Source organism: Eleutherodactylus coqui, chromosome 8, assembly GCF_035609145.1.
Source record: "Eleutherodactylus coqui strain aEleCoq1 chromosome 8, aEleCoq1.hap1, whole genome shotgun sequence".
Classification (NCBI taxonomy): Eukaryota; Metazoa; Chordata; class Amphibia; order Anura; family Eleutherodactylidae; genus Eleutherodactylus; species Eleutherodactylus coqui.
Genome location: NC_089844.1, coordinates 7,900,529 through 7,918,512, shown reverse-complemented (window position 1 = coordinate 7,918,512; position 17,984 = coordinate 7,900,529). Strand labels below are relative to the sequence as shown.

At 50.7% G+C, this 17,984-nt stretch overlaps 1 protein-coding gene across 1 annotated transcript in view; it reads right to left on the bottom strand.

Moving 5' to 3' along the window:
* The window catches only part of THSD7B (thrombospondin type 1 domain containing 7B), a 543,321-nt gene that overhangs the window by 320,571 nt on the left and 204,766 nt on the right, over nt 1–17,984 (bottom strand). The window contains exon 7 of the mRNA XM_066575161.1: nt 6,302–6,490. Within this exon, the coding sequence (XP_066431258.1) occupies nt 6,302–6,490 (189 nt within the window). The remainder of the gene's footprint in view (nt 1–6,301; nt 6,491–17,984) is intronic.

Genomic DNA, 17,984 nt, shown 5'->3' with positions numbered 1-17,984 from the left:
CTCCAGGTATACAGAAACAGCGTAGCTGAGCGAGCGGCACTGCGACTGATGCTCCAGGTATACAGAAACAGCGTAGCTGAGCGAGCATCACTGCGACTGATGCTCCAGGTATACAAAAACAGCGTAGCTGAGCGAGCGGCACTGCGACTGATGCTCCAGGTATACAGAAACAGCGTAGCTGAGCGAGCAGCACTGCGACTGATGCTCCAGGTATACAGAAACAGCGTAGCTGAGCGAGCGGCACTGCGACTGATGCTCCAGGTATACAGAAACAGCGTAGCTGAGCGAGCGGCACTGCGACTGACGCTCCAGGTATACAGAAACAGCGTAGCTGAGCGAGCGGCACTGCGACTGACGCTCCAGGTATACAGAAACAGCGTAGCTGAGCGAGCGGGACTGCGACTGATGCTCCAGGTATACAGAAACAGCGTAGCTGAGCGAGCGGCACTGCGACTGACGCTCTAGGTATACAGAAACAGCGTAGCTGAGCGAGCGGCACTGCGACTGATGCTCCAGGTATACAGAAACAGCGTAGCTGAGCGAACGGCACTGCAACTGATGCTCCAGGTATACAGAAACAGCGTAGCTGAGTGAGCGGCACCGCGACTGACAATCCAGGTATAAAGAAACAGCGTAGCTGAGCGAGCGGCACCGCGACTGATGCTCCAGGTATACAGAAACAGCGTAGCTGAGCGAGCGGCACCGCGACTGACAATCCAGGTATAAAGAAACAGCGTAGCTGAGCGAGCGGCACCGCGACTGATGCTCCAGGTATACAGAAACAGCGTAGCTGAGCGAGCGGCACCGCGACTGATGCTCCAGGTATACAGAAACAGCATAGCTGAGCGAGCGGCACCGCGACTGACAATCCAGGTATAAAGAAACAGCATAGCTGAGCGAGCGGCACCGCGACTGACAATCCAGGTATAAAGAAACAGCGTAGCTGAGCGAGCGGCACTGCGACTGACACTCCAGGTATACAGAAACAGCGTAGCTGAGCGAACGGCACTGCGACTGATGCTCCAGGTATACAGAAACAGCGTAGCTGAGCGAGCGGCACCGCAACTGACACTCCAGATATACAGAAACAGCCTAGCTGAGCGAGCATCACTGCGACTGATGCTCCAGGTATACAGAAACAGCGTAGCTGAACGAGCGGCACCGCGACTGATGCTCCAGGTATACAGAAACAGCGTAGCTGAGCGAGCGGCACCGCAACTGACACTCCAGATATACAGAAACAGCGTAGCTGAGCGAGCGGCACTGCGACTGATGCTCCAGGTATACAGAAACAGCGTAGCTGAGCGAGCGGCACCGCAACTGACACTCCAGATATACAGAAACAGCCTAGCTGAGCGAGCATCACTGCGACTGATGCTCCAGGTATACAGAAACAGCGTAGCTGAGCGAGCGGCACCGCGACTGACAATCCAGGTATAAAGAAACAGCGTAACTGAGCGAGCGGCACTGCAACTGATGCTCCAGGTATACAGAAACAGCGTAGCTGAGCGAACGGCACTGCGACTGATGCTCCAGGTATACAGAAACAGCGTAGCTGAGCGAGCGGCACTGCGACTGATGCTCCAGGTATACAGAAACAGCGTAGCTGAGCGAACGGCACTGCGACTGATGCTCCAGGTATACAGAAACAGCGTAGCTAAGCGAGCGGCACCGCGACTGACACTCCAGGTATACAGAAACAGCGTAGCTGAGCGAGCGGCACCGCAACTGACACTCCAGATATACAGAAACAGCCTAGCTGAGCGAGCATCACTGCGACTGATGCTCCAGGTATACAGAAACAGCGTAGCTGAGCGAGCGGCACTGCGACTGATGTTCCAGGTATACAGAAACAGCGTAGCTGAGCGAGCGGCACTGCGACTGATGCTCCAGGTATACAGAAACAGCGTAGCTGAGCGAACGGCACTGCAACTGATGCTCCAGGTATACAGAAACAGCGTAGCTGAGTGAGCGGCACCGCGACTGATGCTCCAGGTATACAGAAACAGCATAGCTGAGCGAGCGGCACCGCGACTGACAATCCAGGTATAAAGAAACAGCATAGCTGAGCGAGCGGCACTGCGACTGATGCTCCAGGTATACAGAAACAGCGTAGCTGAGCGAGCGGCACCGCAACTGACACTCCAGATATACAGAAACAGCCTAGCTGAGCGAGCATCACTGCGACTGATGCTCCAGGTATACAGAAACAGCGTAGCTGAGCGAGCGGCACTGCGACTGATGTTCCAGGTATACAGAAACAGCGTAGCTGAGCGAGTGGCACTGCGACTGATGCTCCAGGTATACAGAAACAGCGTAGCTGAGCAAGCGGCACTGCGACTGATGCTCCAGGTATACAGAAACAGCGTAGCTGAGCGAGCGGCACTGCGACTGATGCTCCAGGTATACAGAAACAGCGTAGCTGAACGAGCGGCACTGCGACTGATGCTCCAGGTATACAGAAACAGCGTAGCTGAGCGAGCGGCACTGCGACTGATGTTCCAGGTATACAGAAACAGCGTAGCTGAGCGAGCGGCACCGCGACTGACACTCCAGGTATACAGAAACAGCGTAGCTGAGCGAGCGGCACTGTGACTGATGCTCCAGGTATACAGAAACAGAGTAGCTGAGCGAGCGGCACTGCGACCGATGCTCCAGGTATACAGAAACAGCGTAGCTGAGCGAGCGGCACTGCGACTGACGCTCCAGGTATACAGAAACAGCGTAGCTGAGCGAGCGGCACTGCGACTGACGCTCCAGGTATACAGAAACAGCGTAGCTGAGCGAGCGGCACTGCGACTGACAATCCAGGTATAAAGAAACAGCGTAGCTGAGCGAGCGGCACCGCGACTGACGCTCCAGGTATACAGAAACAGCGTAGCTGAGCGAACGGCACTGCAACTGATGCTCCAGGTATACAGAAACAGCGTAGCTGAGCGAGCGGCACCGCGACTGATGCTCCAGGTATACAGAAACAGCATAGCTGAGCGAGCGGCACCGCGACTGACAATCCAGGTATAAAGAAACAGCATAGCTGAGCGAGCGGCACCGCGACTGACAATCCAGGTATAAAGAAACAGCGTAGCTGAGCGAGCGGCACTGCGACTAACACTCCAGGTATACAGAAACAGCGTAGCTGAGCGAACGGCACTGCGACTGATGCTCCAGGTATACAGAAACAGCGTAGCTGAGCGAGCGGCACCGCAACTGACACTCCAGATATACAGAAACAGCCTAGCTGAGCGAGCATCACTGCGACTGATGCTCCAGGTATACAGAAACAGCGTAGCTGAGCGAGCGGCACTGCGACTGATGCTCCAGGTATACAGAAACAGCGTAGCTGAGCGAGCGGCACCGCAACTGACACTCCAGATATACAGAAACAGCGTAGCTGAGCGAGCGGCACTGCGACTGATGCTCCAGGTATACAGAAACAGCGTAGCTGAGCGAGCGGCACCGCAACTGACACTCCAGATATACAGAAACAGCCTAGCTGAGCGAGCATCACTGCGACTGATGCTCCAGGTATACAGAAACAGCGTAGCTGAGCGAGCGGCACTGCGACTGATGCTCCAGGTATACAGAAACAGCATAGCTGAGCGAGCGGCACCGCGACTGACAATCCAGGTATAAAGAAACAGCGTAGCTGAGCGAGCGGCACTGCAACTGATGCTCCAGGTATACAGAAACAGCGTAGCTGAGCGAACGGCACTGCGACTGATGCTCCAGGTATACAGAAACAGCGTAGCTGAGCGAGCGGCACTGCGACTGATGCTCCAGGTATACAGAAACAGCGTAGCTGAGCGAACGGCACTGCGACTGATGCTCCAGGTATACAGAAACAGCGTAGCTAAGCGAGCGGCACCGCGACTGACACTCCAGGTATACAGAAACAGCGTAGCTGAGCGAACGGCACTGCGACTGACGCTCCAGGTATACAGAAACAGCGTAGCTGAGCGAGCGGCACTGCGACTGATGCTCCAGGTATACAGAAACAGCGTAGCTGAGCGAGCGGCACCGCAACTGACACTCCAGATATACAGAAACAGCCTAGCTGAGCGAGCATCACTGCGACTGATGCTCCAGGTATACAGAAACAGCGTAGCTGAGCGAGCGGCACTGCGACTGATGTTCCAGGTATACAGAAACAGCGTAGCTGAGCGAGTGGCACTGCGACTGATGCTCCAGGTATACAGAAACAGCGTAGCTGAGCGAGCGGCACTGCGACTGATGCTCCAGGTATACAGAAACAGCGTAGCTGAGCGAGCGGCACTGCGACTGATGCTCCAGGTATACAGAAACAGCGTAGCTGAACGAGCGGCACTGCGACTGATGCTCCAGGTATACAGAAACAGCGTAGCTGAGCGAGCGGCACTGCGACTGATGTTCCAGGTATACAGAAACAGCGTAGCTGAGCGAGCGGCACCGCGACTGACACTCCAGGTATACAGAAACAGCGTAGCTGAGCGAGCGGCACCGCGACTGACACTCCAGGTATACAGAAACAGCGTAGCTGAGCGAGCGGCACTGTGACTGATGCTCCAGGTATACAGAAACAGAGTAGCTGAGCGAGCGGCACTGCGACCGATGCTCCAGGTATACAGAAACAGCGTAGCTGAGCGAGCGGCACTGCGACTGACGCTCCAGATATACAGAAACAGCGTAGCTGAGCGAGCGGCAGTGCGACTGATGCTCCAGGTATACAGAAACAGCGTAGCTGAGCGAGCGGCACCGCGACTGATGCTCCAGGTATACAGAAACAGCATAGCTGAGCGAGCAGCACCGCGACTGTTGCTCCAGGTATACAGAAACAGCGTAGCTGAGCGAGCGGCACCGCGACTGATGCTCCAGGTATACAGAAACAGCGTAGCTGAGCGAGCGGCACTGCGACTGATGCTCCAGGTATACAGAAACAGCGTAGCTGAGCGAGCGGCACTGCGACTGACACTCCACGTATACAGAAACAGCGTAGCTGAGCGAGCAACACTGCGACTGACACTCCAGGTATACAGAAACAGCGTAGCTGAGCGAGCGGCACTGCGACTGATGCTCCAGGTATACAGAAACAGCGTAGCTGAGCGAGCGGCACTGCGACTGATGCTCCAGGTATACAGAAACAGCGTAACTGAGCGAGCGGCACTGCGACTGATGCTCCAGGTATACAGAAACAGCGTAGCTGAGCGAGCGGCACTGCGACTGATGCTCCAGGTATACAGAAACAGCGTAGCTGAGCGAGCGGCACTGCGACTGATGCTCCAGGTTTACGGGAACAGCGTAGCTCAATGTGACATACTGTTTCCATAACCCTCATTCACTTCTACGGGAATTGTGGACACAGTAAGAAGGCCCCTGACTTGTTTCCATATTGTCCATGCCATCCCCCAGGGGACAGTTGAATCCCCCACTGGGCCCGCTGCCAGGATTGGGTCCCCCACGAGGGATGCCTAGGGCATTGCACTCACTGCACACAGATAGCAATATCTCAGTCAGCCCTAAACATATATATAATACGTGGGCAGTTTATGTATATAATGTCTATGGGCCGGTACCGTCCGTGGCCCCGACCTCCTCATGTACACGGCAGGGGCCCCCTTCGCCAATCACCCTATAGCCTCTTACTGTGACCATGTATGCCACCTTACATAGCCGAGAGGACCACTAGTCCCAGACAAGAGGGGCCCAAGACACGGGCCAGACAGCCAGGAATCTGCTGCACATGGAGGGGTGGCAGGCAGCTGGTGGGCTCCAGCACCCCAGACCCAGACTGGTAATGCTCCACTCCCACAGCCGGGTGTGAGCCGATCTGGGGGTGGGGGCCATATTTATTTATTTCCTATAGATGGGCATTCCCTCGCCCGCATGCCCTGCGATGGTATATGGAATGCTATAAAGTCCGCTTCTCAGGACCTCCATCTGTGACCCGGAGCGGAGAACCACTAAGAATTGTACTATTACACCCCCACAGGCAACTTTGTCCAGTAGATTTAGTGATTTGCAAGGAAGTTGGATCCACGGCAGATTCCATGTTGCAGGAGTTGCTGGTGACAAAACTCTGTTGTTAGAAGAGTGACAACCAATATGGACACCATTATACACCCCATCAGGGTTGGCAGTTCCCCATCGCTGTAGCACTAAGCAGTTGTTGCTCTGACAGCTGACAACTCCTGTTCAGGTAGAACTGGCAGCCAAATAGTTGTCACCCTGCCAACAACTCAAGGATTTCAATTACTTCTCTATGTCTAATAAACCAGAATGCTTGATAATCCGGCATCTGAGGGATGCAGCTGGCATAATCACTCACCTTCTCCAGGGTAGGCAAGGATTGACCTGCTTCTGCTTTGCTTCCCTTCTGCATTTTTAGTAGAACAAGACCGGGAACATGGCGACCAGTCTGACCACTCGCTGATGACGCAGTCCAGACTGCAGGGCACCTTGCAGAGCAGCGGCATGGGGGGCTCATCCACACATAGGTCTGCAGACACAGGAAGACCTACAGAGACAGAGAGACATTAGCATCGTCAGCCCAGGCGTCACATTACAGTTACTGGAAGGATGCCGAGATCTAGACTGGCGCTTCCTCGGGTCCTGACCGACGTCCCATGAGTCCTCTGGAGTGAAGGCTGCGCCTGTCGGACCGCGGTGCCCTTGACATTACCGATTCCTGTTGTACTACTGTAATATCTGAGTGAGGAACCAATCAGAACTCAAGCGACGGGACACGCGGGCGAATGCCAGACCTTAGGCCACTCTCATACACAGCATCACGCCATTTTGATCATGGCGTTTTACCACAATTTTTATTGGCGTCTTAAAACACAAGTTACTGAAACCAGCAGCGTTTTTAATGCGCTCCTTCATTCTGATGGGTGATGAGGGGCATTAAAAGGCACGAAAACGCGCCAAAAGAGAGAGGACATCGCTTGAAAATCATGACATCAGAAAACGCCCCGTTCAAGCGCAGGTCTGCGGGGCTGCAATGGGAGAGTTGTACCGTGATTAGCATGGTGTTCTAAAAGGTCAAGGTAATTGCGGTAAAAAGTGCTTGTGTGAGAGCGGCCTTAGATGGAATTAACATCAGCGGTTCATTTTCAGTTCCATCCTTAGAGCACTTAAATGAAAAAAACCGGATCCAGTAAAATTGCCGCTGATCTCATTTGGACTTATTTTGTTTGCACGTCACACACAGCTCCGCTACATGACACACACACACACAGTTCTGCTACATGCATGTCACACACACACAGCTCTGCTACATGCGCGTCACACACACACACAGCTCTGCTACATGCGCGTCACACACACAGCTCTGTTACATGCACATCACACACACACAGCTCTGTTACATGCACATCACACACACACAGCTCTGCTACATGCACATCACACACAGCTCTGCTACATGACAGTCACATACACACACAGCTCTGCTACGTGCACATCACATACACACACAGCTCTGCTACATGCACATCACACACACAGCTCTGCTACATGCACGTAACACACACAGCTCTGCTACATGCCCCTTACACACAGCTCTGCTACATGCACATCACACACACACGCACAGCTCTGCTACGTAACTTTCGTATATTTACAGACTTTAGCTGCTGGCTGTGGTGACCTGGCGGCTTGTCACTGTCATGTCAGCTGCATTAGTTTTATGGCGGCGTTGACCCCTCTGTGGTTATATGTTTGCACGACAGCGGCAGTTTGTTCCCACACTAGCCAACGGTTGAGGATTGGATGAAGGCTGGACTGGTGTTGGCGGCATTAGCACTGGAGATGACATGATATCACATTCAGGAGATGTGAAGATAGCGGGAAGGAGGATGCTGCATTGTGTATGAACCTATTCAAATGAATGGGGTTTATATTCATGCATCTTGCAACAAACAAATTTTGTGTGATTTTTATCGGCTGTGTGAAGCTGGGTAAATGTAGTCACAGGAGATGACAGGAGGAACAGGGGGTGCAGGAGGTGCAGAAGATAACAGGATATGACAGGAGCTGCAGAAAATTGCAGGGGGTGGCAGTAGGTTGCAGGAGATGACAGGAAGTTGCAGGAGGTGAAGGGAGGTAACAGGAGGTGACAGGCGGTGACAGGAGGTAACAGGAGGTGACAGTGGGTTGCATGAGGTGACCGGAGGTAACAGAAGGTGACCTAAGGTTGCAGGAGGTGACCGAAGGTTGCAGGAGGTGCTGGAGGTGACAGGAGGTGACAGGCGGTGACAGGAGGTAACAGGAGGTGACAGTGGGTTGCATGAGGTGACCGGAGGTAACAGAAGGTGACCTAAGGTTGCAGGAGGTGACCGAAGGTTGCAGGAGGTGCTGGAGGTGACAGGAGGTTACAGGAGGTGCATGAGGTGACCGAAGGTTGCAGGATGTGACAGGAGGTTGCAGGAGGTGCTGGAGGTGACAGGAGGTTGCAGGAGGTGACAGGAGGTGACAGGAGGTTGCAGGAGGTGCTGGAGGTGACAGGAGGTTGCAGGAGGTGCTGGAGGTGACAGGAGGTTGCAGGAGGTGACAGGAGGTTGCATGAGGTGACCGAAGTTTGCAGGAGGTGACCGAAGTTTGCAGGAGGTGCTGGAGGTGACAGGAGGTTACAGGAGGTGCATGAGGTGACCGAAGGTTGCAGGATGTGACAGGAGGTTGCAGGAGTTGCTGGAGGTGACAGGAGGTTGCAGGAGGCGCTGGAGGTGACAGGAGGTTGCAGGAGGTGACAGGAGGTTGCAGGAGGTGCTGGAGGTGACAGGAGGTTGCAGGAGGTGACAGGAGGTTGCAGGAGGTGCTGGAGGTGACAGGAGGTTGCAGGAGGTGCTGGAGGTGCATGAAGTGACCTTGTTGAGAAGTTTCTTCAATGAAGAGTAAAATGAAACGTAATTTGGCATGGCTTTATAGCATGAATGAGGGAGGAGGAAATGAGAAACACGGTGGAGACGCAGCTGCAAGAGCTATAAGTAACTATCGCAGAAGTGACAGGCTACAGACAGAGCTGTCTATGGAGGCAAATAAAACGCAAGTGATAATGGAATCACAGATCCAAGATTCTCAGAAACGGGTGCGAGAAGAGATGCATCAGAAGTTTGGCCTTAAGGCCTTGTTCACACAGGCGACACAGCATCGCAGCAATATCACATCGCTGGTCAGTGTGATATCACTGCGGTTTCTCACGTTAATACCGCGACTTTGTAGCACCGCTTGCGAGGATTTTCATGGGGGAAGGGGGTGGGGGTGGTGGCTTGAAATATAAGCCCTACTCCAAGAGTAAGTCATAGCTGAAGAAGAAAAAAATATATATAAATCACCTAGAAGCGCTGTCCATGGCTTTGCTGCAGCTACTTCCCGGTCCCCGGCACTGGTCAACTTCCCTTCCGGCTGGGGATTAAAAGATCCCTGCCACCTGGAAGCGCTGGCTGTGATTGGTTGACACTTAGCCAATCATAATGATGAATGGCTGTGATTGGTTCATCAAGCACTGGATGTGATTGGCTAAGCGTCAGCCAATCACAGTCGCTGCTTCTAGGAGGTGGTGATTTTTCAAACCCCGCCCAGAAGATGATGAAGAGAAGCAGTGCCGGGACCCTGCTGGGCTGACAGCGCTTCTAGTGTGATATATACTGTATTTTTTTTCCCTGCAGCTAGGGCTTAGATTGTAGCTTTGACTGTAGGATTTCCTACTTCATGCGATGCAACAGAAAGAAAATCAGCTGCTTGTGATGAACTAGAGAATACCAAAGTTAGACTTTAACAGGAATTAGAAGATAGTGTGGATCTTGGTCACCGACGCCAGGGCTTATTCCCACAAGCAAATATATGGATTCCAATGCATCAGATCACACAGGCGTATTCTAGCAGCGGGTGCTTTTAAACCGGGCAGGAAAGATAGTCCTGGAACTATCCTCCTGGCCGGGCTACAGCCACTGCCATAGACTTCTACGGGAGCCAATGACAGCAGCCGGAGAAGGGAGGTGGGAGGGAGTTTAGCAGTCACGCTGCTAAACTCCCTCCTCCTTCTCTCCTCCTCTCTCTCCTCCCCTCTGGCTGTTTGAAATGGGGGAGGGGGAAACTAAGCCCCTTCCATTGATGGTTATGGACAAGGGGCGGGAGCTTAGCTCCGCCCCCTCCCATTGCAAAAAGCTGGAGGAGAGGAGAGAGGAGGTGAGCCGGCGAGGGGGGGGGGGGGGAGAGAAAGACAGAATAAGCTGTCTCCACTCACCCAACGGCACATACACTGAGCCCGTGCATCACATGGTCGCATATATCGGCCGGCCGTGAAAACGCCGGTCAATAAACACTTGTGTGAATAAGCCCTCAGATTGTGTCCAGCTTGGAAGCAGTTTGATCAGTTGCTGGGTGAGGAGCAAACAATTTGTGCTAAATTTGCCAAAGAACATGATTGTGCTGAAGCAGAGGTGCGTGAAACAGAAATCAAAGTGCTCTCCGTGGTACGCACCCTGGAGGAGGCCCTTGAAATGAAGGCTGAAGTAGAACGGCTTAACAAGTGGTTGCGCGCACGGAAATGCAGAACTTAGCATCAAGAAGGATGCTGAAAAGAGAAATCTGCTATGGGAAAAGTCCAAATGTTTGTTCCAACAGCCAGTAAAGAAATGAAGAGTCTGTTAGAGGATACTAAATATATGCCAAATACTGCTTCAAAGGGAGCCTGGGAGCTAGAGGTGAACAGGTTGTGAAAACTGAAATCCCGAAGGAAGAAGTCACCTCTGTAAACAACGGTAGAGAAGAAGATATTCAGGAACTGCATGAGGTACCGCAGCAGCTGAAGAATGGCACAAGAGAGTGGGAAGACACTAGGCCTTATTCACACAGGCTACCAAATCGCAAGACTTTGTAGCGCTACAAAAATGCATGTATGTGAAGCCCGTGGTTTCCAATGGCTTCTTTCAGGCTACAAAACATCTCATGTGAAGGAACCCATTGGAGACCATCAGCTTCACATACCTGCATTTTTGTAGCCCGTGTGAATAAGGCTCAGGTATCGCGGAGGTGACCTGAGGGGTCACTTTACAGATGGTGAGAAGACACTGGCTACCACTCTGCTGCAGGTGGGCGATGCCATGCTGCAAGCTGCATAGTGCAAACGGCTTGTGGACCAAGCTGAAGAATGATTTAAGGAAAAGGTGAAAAAGATGAGCTCAGCCAAAAGGAAAGGTAGATGTCAGCCAAAATGAGAGAGAGATTATCTGTGGAATGGGAAGAGCGTTGTAGAGAGAACATTACACAGAGATCCCAAAGCGTGGAGTTTGCACCCTGGAGGGTTAAGTCCCATGATAAAGACTAGAGATGAGCGAGCATACTCGTCCGAGCTTGATGCTCGTCGATTGGTCCCGCTGAGCCAATGAGAGGCAGCAGTCACTCACCCATTCATGAATGGGTGTGTGAGTGAGACCTGCCTCTGATTGGTCAGGCTGTGACCAATTAGAGGCAGCTCATTCAGCAGGCGGGGATTTTAAAGCCCCGGCTGCTGAATAGTATAGAGAAGCAGTTCAGGAGAACTGCCAGCGGCCGCAGCTGAACTCCGGCTGCAGCGGAATGGTGAGTATATATATTTTTTTTTTATTTTTACACATTTCTGGATGAATTGCAGGTAAGGGCTTATATATTTAAGCCCTTCCCGACAATTCATCCGGCGCTCGCCCGCAGTGCATTGCTTTCAATGGAGCCGGCTGTATTGCCGGCTCCATTGAATTCAATGGGCTAACATCATTCTTCTCTGCCACAGCGGTTACAGCTGTGGCAGAGGAGAACGATCTTTATTCTGATAGTGCGGGGGGGGGGGGGGGTGCGCTCTTGCCGCTATTGTGGCTTAATAGTGGGACCTGAGAACTTGAGATGCAGCCCAACATGTAGCCCCTCGCCTGCCCTATCCGTTTCTGTGTCGTTCCCATAACTTTTGTGAATTTCCCAGATTTTCACAAATGAAAACGTTAGCGAGCATCGGCGAAATACAAAAATGCTCCGGTCGCCCATTGACTTTAATGGGGTTCGTTATTCGAAACGAACCCCTCGAGCATCGCGGGAAGTTCGACTCGAATAACGAGCACCCAAGCATTTTGGTGCTCGCTCATCTCTAATAAAGACCTATGGCATTTATGAGAAGGGCAGTTGTGGTAATGCAGTACACAGAGATAGCCTGCAGGGGGCTGAAGAACAGACATGCTGACTGCTAATTAACTGGGATAGGTGTATTGGTGCGGTTGGGGGAGTTCAGATAGAGAGCGAGCTCCATTGCAGCCAGCTCAGAAGCAGCAGAGAGGGCTGCAGGCCTGGGGTCCGGTGCGGACTGGGCTGTGACTGCAGCGAGCATCACAGGGGTAGGTGAACCCTATGCTGACATGAGTTGATGACACTACTGATGAGGTATGGACTTTGGCTTGTGCACAGTGATGTCCGTTAATAAAGTTGCGGTGTAAAAAGTGAATTCTTATAGTGTTGCCATCCATCCTACGAAGGAAAGATGATGGTGTTCACGGTGGCTCTGCTGCTCTCCCTCATTAGAGGAAGGTGGTACAGAGTTGGAAAAAAGAGTAATTTGAGTTTTTAGCTTTTGGTGCTCCCGTGAAGTCGGGCAGGGTAAGACAGTATTTTGTCAAGTTCATGTTGCCAGTTTGTATACAGGCCGGGACCTGTGCTGGACACAATAATACTAAAAATGGGAAAAATAAATTAAAACTTTTCCTTTCCCCTAAAGTGTGGTGTGGTTCGTCAGTGCAGATGTTCGGTGGTGGAAAAGGACTCCAGGAGGAAGGATGAACGGTGAAATCAAGAGACACTTTATTCTTCTTATAGAAAGGGATTTTCAATACGTCATTCACATTAGCATTACTTTATCTGGAAGCAGACTTTACTTAGGCAATTCAGTTACATCAAGTGCAGGCATGAAGTACAGTAAGCACATCTTTAACAATAAGTAAGCATGGGGATACTTCATGTCCTCTATGCTTTGCCCTCCTGCTTTTCTCTCTCTCTCTCTTTCTTTTCTTCTATGCTTTTTAGTATAAAGCTCTACAGTTAATTACTTTAAGTTACTTTAGGCTGTTTCTTATTCTTTCTAGTTCTGTCTATTTTCTCTATCTTGCTGAAAGTTCAGCTTTATCTTAGTTCTCTTACTTTTAATCTCCAGACCTTATGTAACTTTTGTACTCACACTTTTTCTCTTTCCCACCGCACTGGCTTCTCCATCCTCGCTCCTCTGCTGCTCTAGGCTCTCTCCTAGTACTTCTTTCTTCTCTTCTCCCCACTCCTCTCTAGACTCCCTAACTATACTTCTTACAATAACTCCTATCAACCAACCCGTGACGAGGACTTGTCTGCCAATTACAGGCTGCCTATCTCCTGGCTATCTGACTCTTACCTCTAACTTAGGTTGTGGTTTCTCAAAGTATGGCAGAGCAACAATAAAATTGAACATTCTTAAAATGACATATATATCATGAATAGAGATGAGCGAACGTACTCGGATAAGCACTACTCGTCCGAGTAATGTGCTTTATCCGAGTATCTCGCCGCTCGTCCTGAAAGATTCGGGGCGCTCCGCTGCTGACAGGTGAGTCGCAGCGGGGAGCAGGGGAGAGCGGGCGGGAGAGAAGGAGAGAAAGATCTCCCCTCCGTTCCTCCCCGCTCTCCCCTGCAGCTCCCCGCTCCGCAGCGCGTCCCGAATCTTTCAGGACGAGCGGGGAGATACTCGGATAAGGCACATTACTCGGACGAGTAGTGCTTATCCGAGTACGTTCGCTCATCTCTAATCATGAAGCATCCACATTGCTATTATGGCGTGTACACTACATATATATATATATATATATATATATATATATATATACATATACACACTCATTGTCAGTAATATCTCCCCCCTAGAATGAGTGTATTATATAAATATATATTGCACACACTCATTGTCAGTAACTTCCGTTCCCTAGAAGTTATTGGATGGGATGAAACTTTCTCTGTGTAATTGTAATTGTAAAGTAAGTGTTTACAATATCAGAGTGTTAGTGAAGTAGATATGACTCCATCTTCCCTTGTATATCTTATAGCATGCTCCTTCCATTTGTATGATGTAATCTGTGTCAATGCTTTGTACTTTTCCTTTAACAAGATTTGCTAAAATGTATTGAAGAATGAGAAAGGCCCTCGATGATTGGAACATTCCAAGGCCCTAGACTGAATGTCTCAGGCCATTGCAACCTGTTCAACTGTCTCTCTATAAAACAACTTATTGTTTATAATTAAAGTACCTTTGTGTTCGAAGAAGTTAATCATGTAGGATACTACTGTGTCTGCGCTGCTTTTCCTTCAGCAATTTAGATGTTAAATTCCGTATCTTGCATATTTATATTGTTTGTCTCATCAACCAATGGTAATAAATGAATTATAATAGATTTGAATTATTGTAATTAGATGATGTGCCTCTATAAAAGCTGCTGCCTGTCAATCAATAAACAGATTACTCTGCTCGCGCTAAGTGTTGTGGTGGTGAGAGTTAATCACCCGAGCTCAGCTCAACTCTAAAAATTTGGACCCAAAAAAACATATCGTATAGCAAATATTGATTCTTGCACTAACATTTTGGCGCCCAAGGTGGGACATTTGATCATCTTTGGACCCCAGTGAAGAATTTAGTGACTTTCACTCCCCTGGGAAAAAAGCAGAAAGCTCGCTCTACAAACAGTAAGATTTCTTGCAAAGTGTCTGTTTTTCCCTGAGGCTCTGATTGTCCATCTGCACTGGAGGGCGGGGGGCATACCTGTCATGTTTTGATCCATGCAAGACAGAGTGGTATGCTTTTGGGCAGAGTTTGGAATCTGTATGTGAGTGACAATTGAGGTGAGTGTTATAGTGCTATGAACTTGAATGCTTTTATTGCCCTGATATGAGATTGTGAATGAGTGCTACAGTAGCAAATTGAGTGAAAAAGTTTGCTGTGTAAGTACTGATTTTATGTTATACGCTGGTGTCTTTGGAATGTATGGGTCTTGGTGACGTCTAGAAGGATCATCTATTGAGGTGAACTGACCCCCTATAGGGAGGATCTAGTACCCTGTTGTACCACCTCTAGCTTGAATACAAGTTGTGATATGGGCAGGCATAGAGGTTCTAGTATCCTGTTGTACCGCCTCTAGCTTGGATACAAGATGTGATACGGGGGGCATGGAGGCTCTAGTACCCTGTTGTACCGCCTCTAGCTTGGATACAAGATGTGATACGGGGGGCATGGAGGCTCTAGTACCCTCTTAGGTTGCCTCCAGTTTGAATACAAGATGTAATATGGGCTGGCAATGAGTATCTAGCACTCTGTTGAGTCGCCTCTATCTTGGATATAAGATGTGATACGGGTGGCCATGGAGGCCTACAGGTTCTATATGGTATTTTGCTGCATATCCTCCACATTTGCTGTAACTGAGCCTCTAGATTGTGCAAACTTGTAAACTGTTAAAGTTAGCACCCCATATTGTCCCAGACTTGTTCCATTGGTGATAAATTTAGCGATCGGGCAGCCATGCAAGTGTGACAATGTTGTGGGGGCTCCTGTGACCCCCTTGTATGTGTGGCCGAGCATTATCCCGCAGGAAGCCGCCATGAGAGGAACGCATGTGGCTGCAGGATGTCCTGAACATATCGCTGAGCGGTCATTGTCCCTCCTACCACTACTAGGGTTGACTGACTTTCTTATGCGATGGCCCCCCCAGACCATCACACCAGCAGTGGGAGCAGGATTGAGGCGCTCACCCTGAGGCCTCCAGACACAGATTAGTGACTGAAGGCAACCCGATTGCACTCCATAGCGTCCAGTTCTGTCGTTCATGACACCACTGCAAACGGAGATGATGGTGGGTATAAAAGGCTGTACATGTAATGGGGGCCGTGAGACAAAATGTCCTCCATCCAAGCGCCTGGAAATGCTCAGATGCTCCTCTCTACTGGTGGTCTGTAGGGGGCATCCTGAGCCCAGTTGCCTTGTGTGCCCTCACACATCCATTGGTCCCAACACCTCCTAACAGTCTGGTCAGACACTCCTCTCTACTGGTGGTCTGTAGGGGGCATCCTGAGCCCGGTCACCTTGTGTGCCCCCATCCACTGGTCCCAACACCTCCTAACAGTCTGGTCAGACACTCCTCTCTACTGGTGGTCTGTCCAGGGTGCTGTGCCCTCACACATCCACTGTTCCTATCACCTAACAGTCTGGTCAGATGCTCCTCTCTACTGGTGGTCTGTAGGGGGCACCCTAAGCCTGGTCATCTTGTGTGCCCCCATCCACTGGTCCCAACACCTAACAGTCTGGACAGATGCTTCTCTCCACTGGTGGTCTGTAGAGGGCATCCTGAGCCTGGTCGCCTTGTGTGCCTCCATCCACTGGTCCCAACAACTAACAGTCTGGACAGATGCTCCTCTCTACTGGTGGTCTGTAGTGGGCGTCCTGAGCCCGGTCACCTCGTGTGCCCCCATCCACTGGCCCAAACACCTCTTAGCAGTCTGGTCAGATGCTCCTCTCTACTGGTGGTCTGTAGGGGACGGCCAGAGCCCGGACGCCTTGTGTGCCTTCACATATTCACTGGTCCTATCACCTAACAGTGTGCTCAAATGCTCCTCTCTACTGGTGGTCTGTAGTGGGCACCCTGAGCCTGGTCACCTTGTGTGCCCTCACACATCCACTGGTCCCAACACCTAACAGTCTGGACAGATGCTCCTCTCTACTGGTGGTCTGCAGGGGGCGTCGTTAGCCCAGTCGCCTTGTGTGCCTTCACATATACACTTGTCCCAACACCTCGTAACAGTCTGGTTAGAATGGCCGGTGGGGGACTATTTGTCGATATGACCATCCGGCATCTCACATCCCAATAATGCGCCCCCCTCTGGTAACGGGATGAAATCTCTTCTCTGCGTCGTAGAGGCGTCTAGTGGTCAACACGCTCTACAAGCGGAAGACTACACACAGGGAGCCTCTGAGAGCCTCTTATAGGTCAAGGGGGGGGGGGGGACCACTTTTAGGGCCTCCGTTGACCGTTCATCTAATCACCACAACTCTCATCATTTGTATATCTTTGCACACAATTCTTAATAATTTTCATTTTGACAAAGAGTGTATTTTCTGAAAGCAGAACCTGACACCTTGTCAGAATAGTGGTTAAAGGTGTCCCCCAAACAGAAAATGAGACGCGCAAAACCTAAAAACCAAAGTTCTACATGTGCCCAGGTCATAGATACCATTTAGGCTGATGTAGCGATAGACTTTTGCCTCCGGCCAGGCCCCCACGCCCGTGTGCTCACTGCGTTGTACCAGCACCGTTTTTGTAGTGTAATATGCATTATCAATCGCTCGTACACTTTAATTGTGCCGCTAATATGAGCTGCGTAAGATATGTCAAGATAGTGTATGGGGATTGGCAGCATACAGCAAGTACACATCTAATGCCATACATGCGTGCGCCGCATGCCGGCAAACACGTTTGGGTGAACCCAGCCTAAAACTCAGATCAACTTGCTTATAAACTTCAATCTGCTGTAATGCTGTTATCACCAGGGAGTACCAGAGACCCCTGCACCGGCTTCAGCTGGGCTGAAGATTAGCAAATATGTTCCTACTTTTTACACGGGCGAGTTTTGTGCATTGTGAGATAGAAACCAATGTTTTAAATGGGTCTACTTGCTGTGAGAGAAAAATCGCTCACATGACACTGCCGGAGGAAAACATTGTCCTATTTATGGGCGATTTGCTACTTGCACTGATATTGGGCTTGCCCACCGAAATTCACCCTTATGGAACAGTCCAGAATCTTCCAGGATGCGGTGGAAAGAGGAAAAATGACAAAAGAACCTACAAAGAAAAACACATACAGCATACAAAGAACTTCAGAAGAAAGATCGAGAGTGATGGTCTCACCCGTACCGGACGCCGCGCACTGTGTGGCCGAAGGAGCTCGCTGCTCAAAGAAAGACCTGAGGAAGAGCAACCAAAAGTT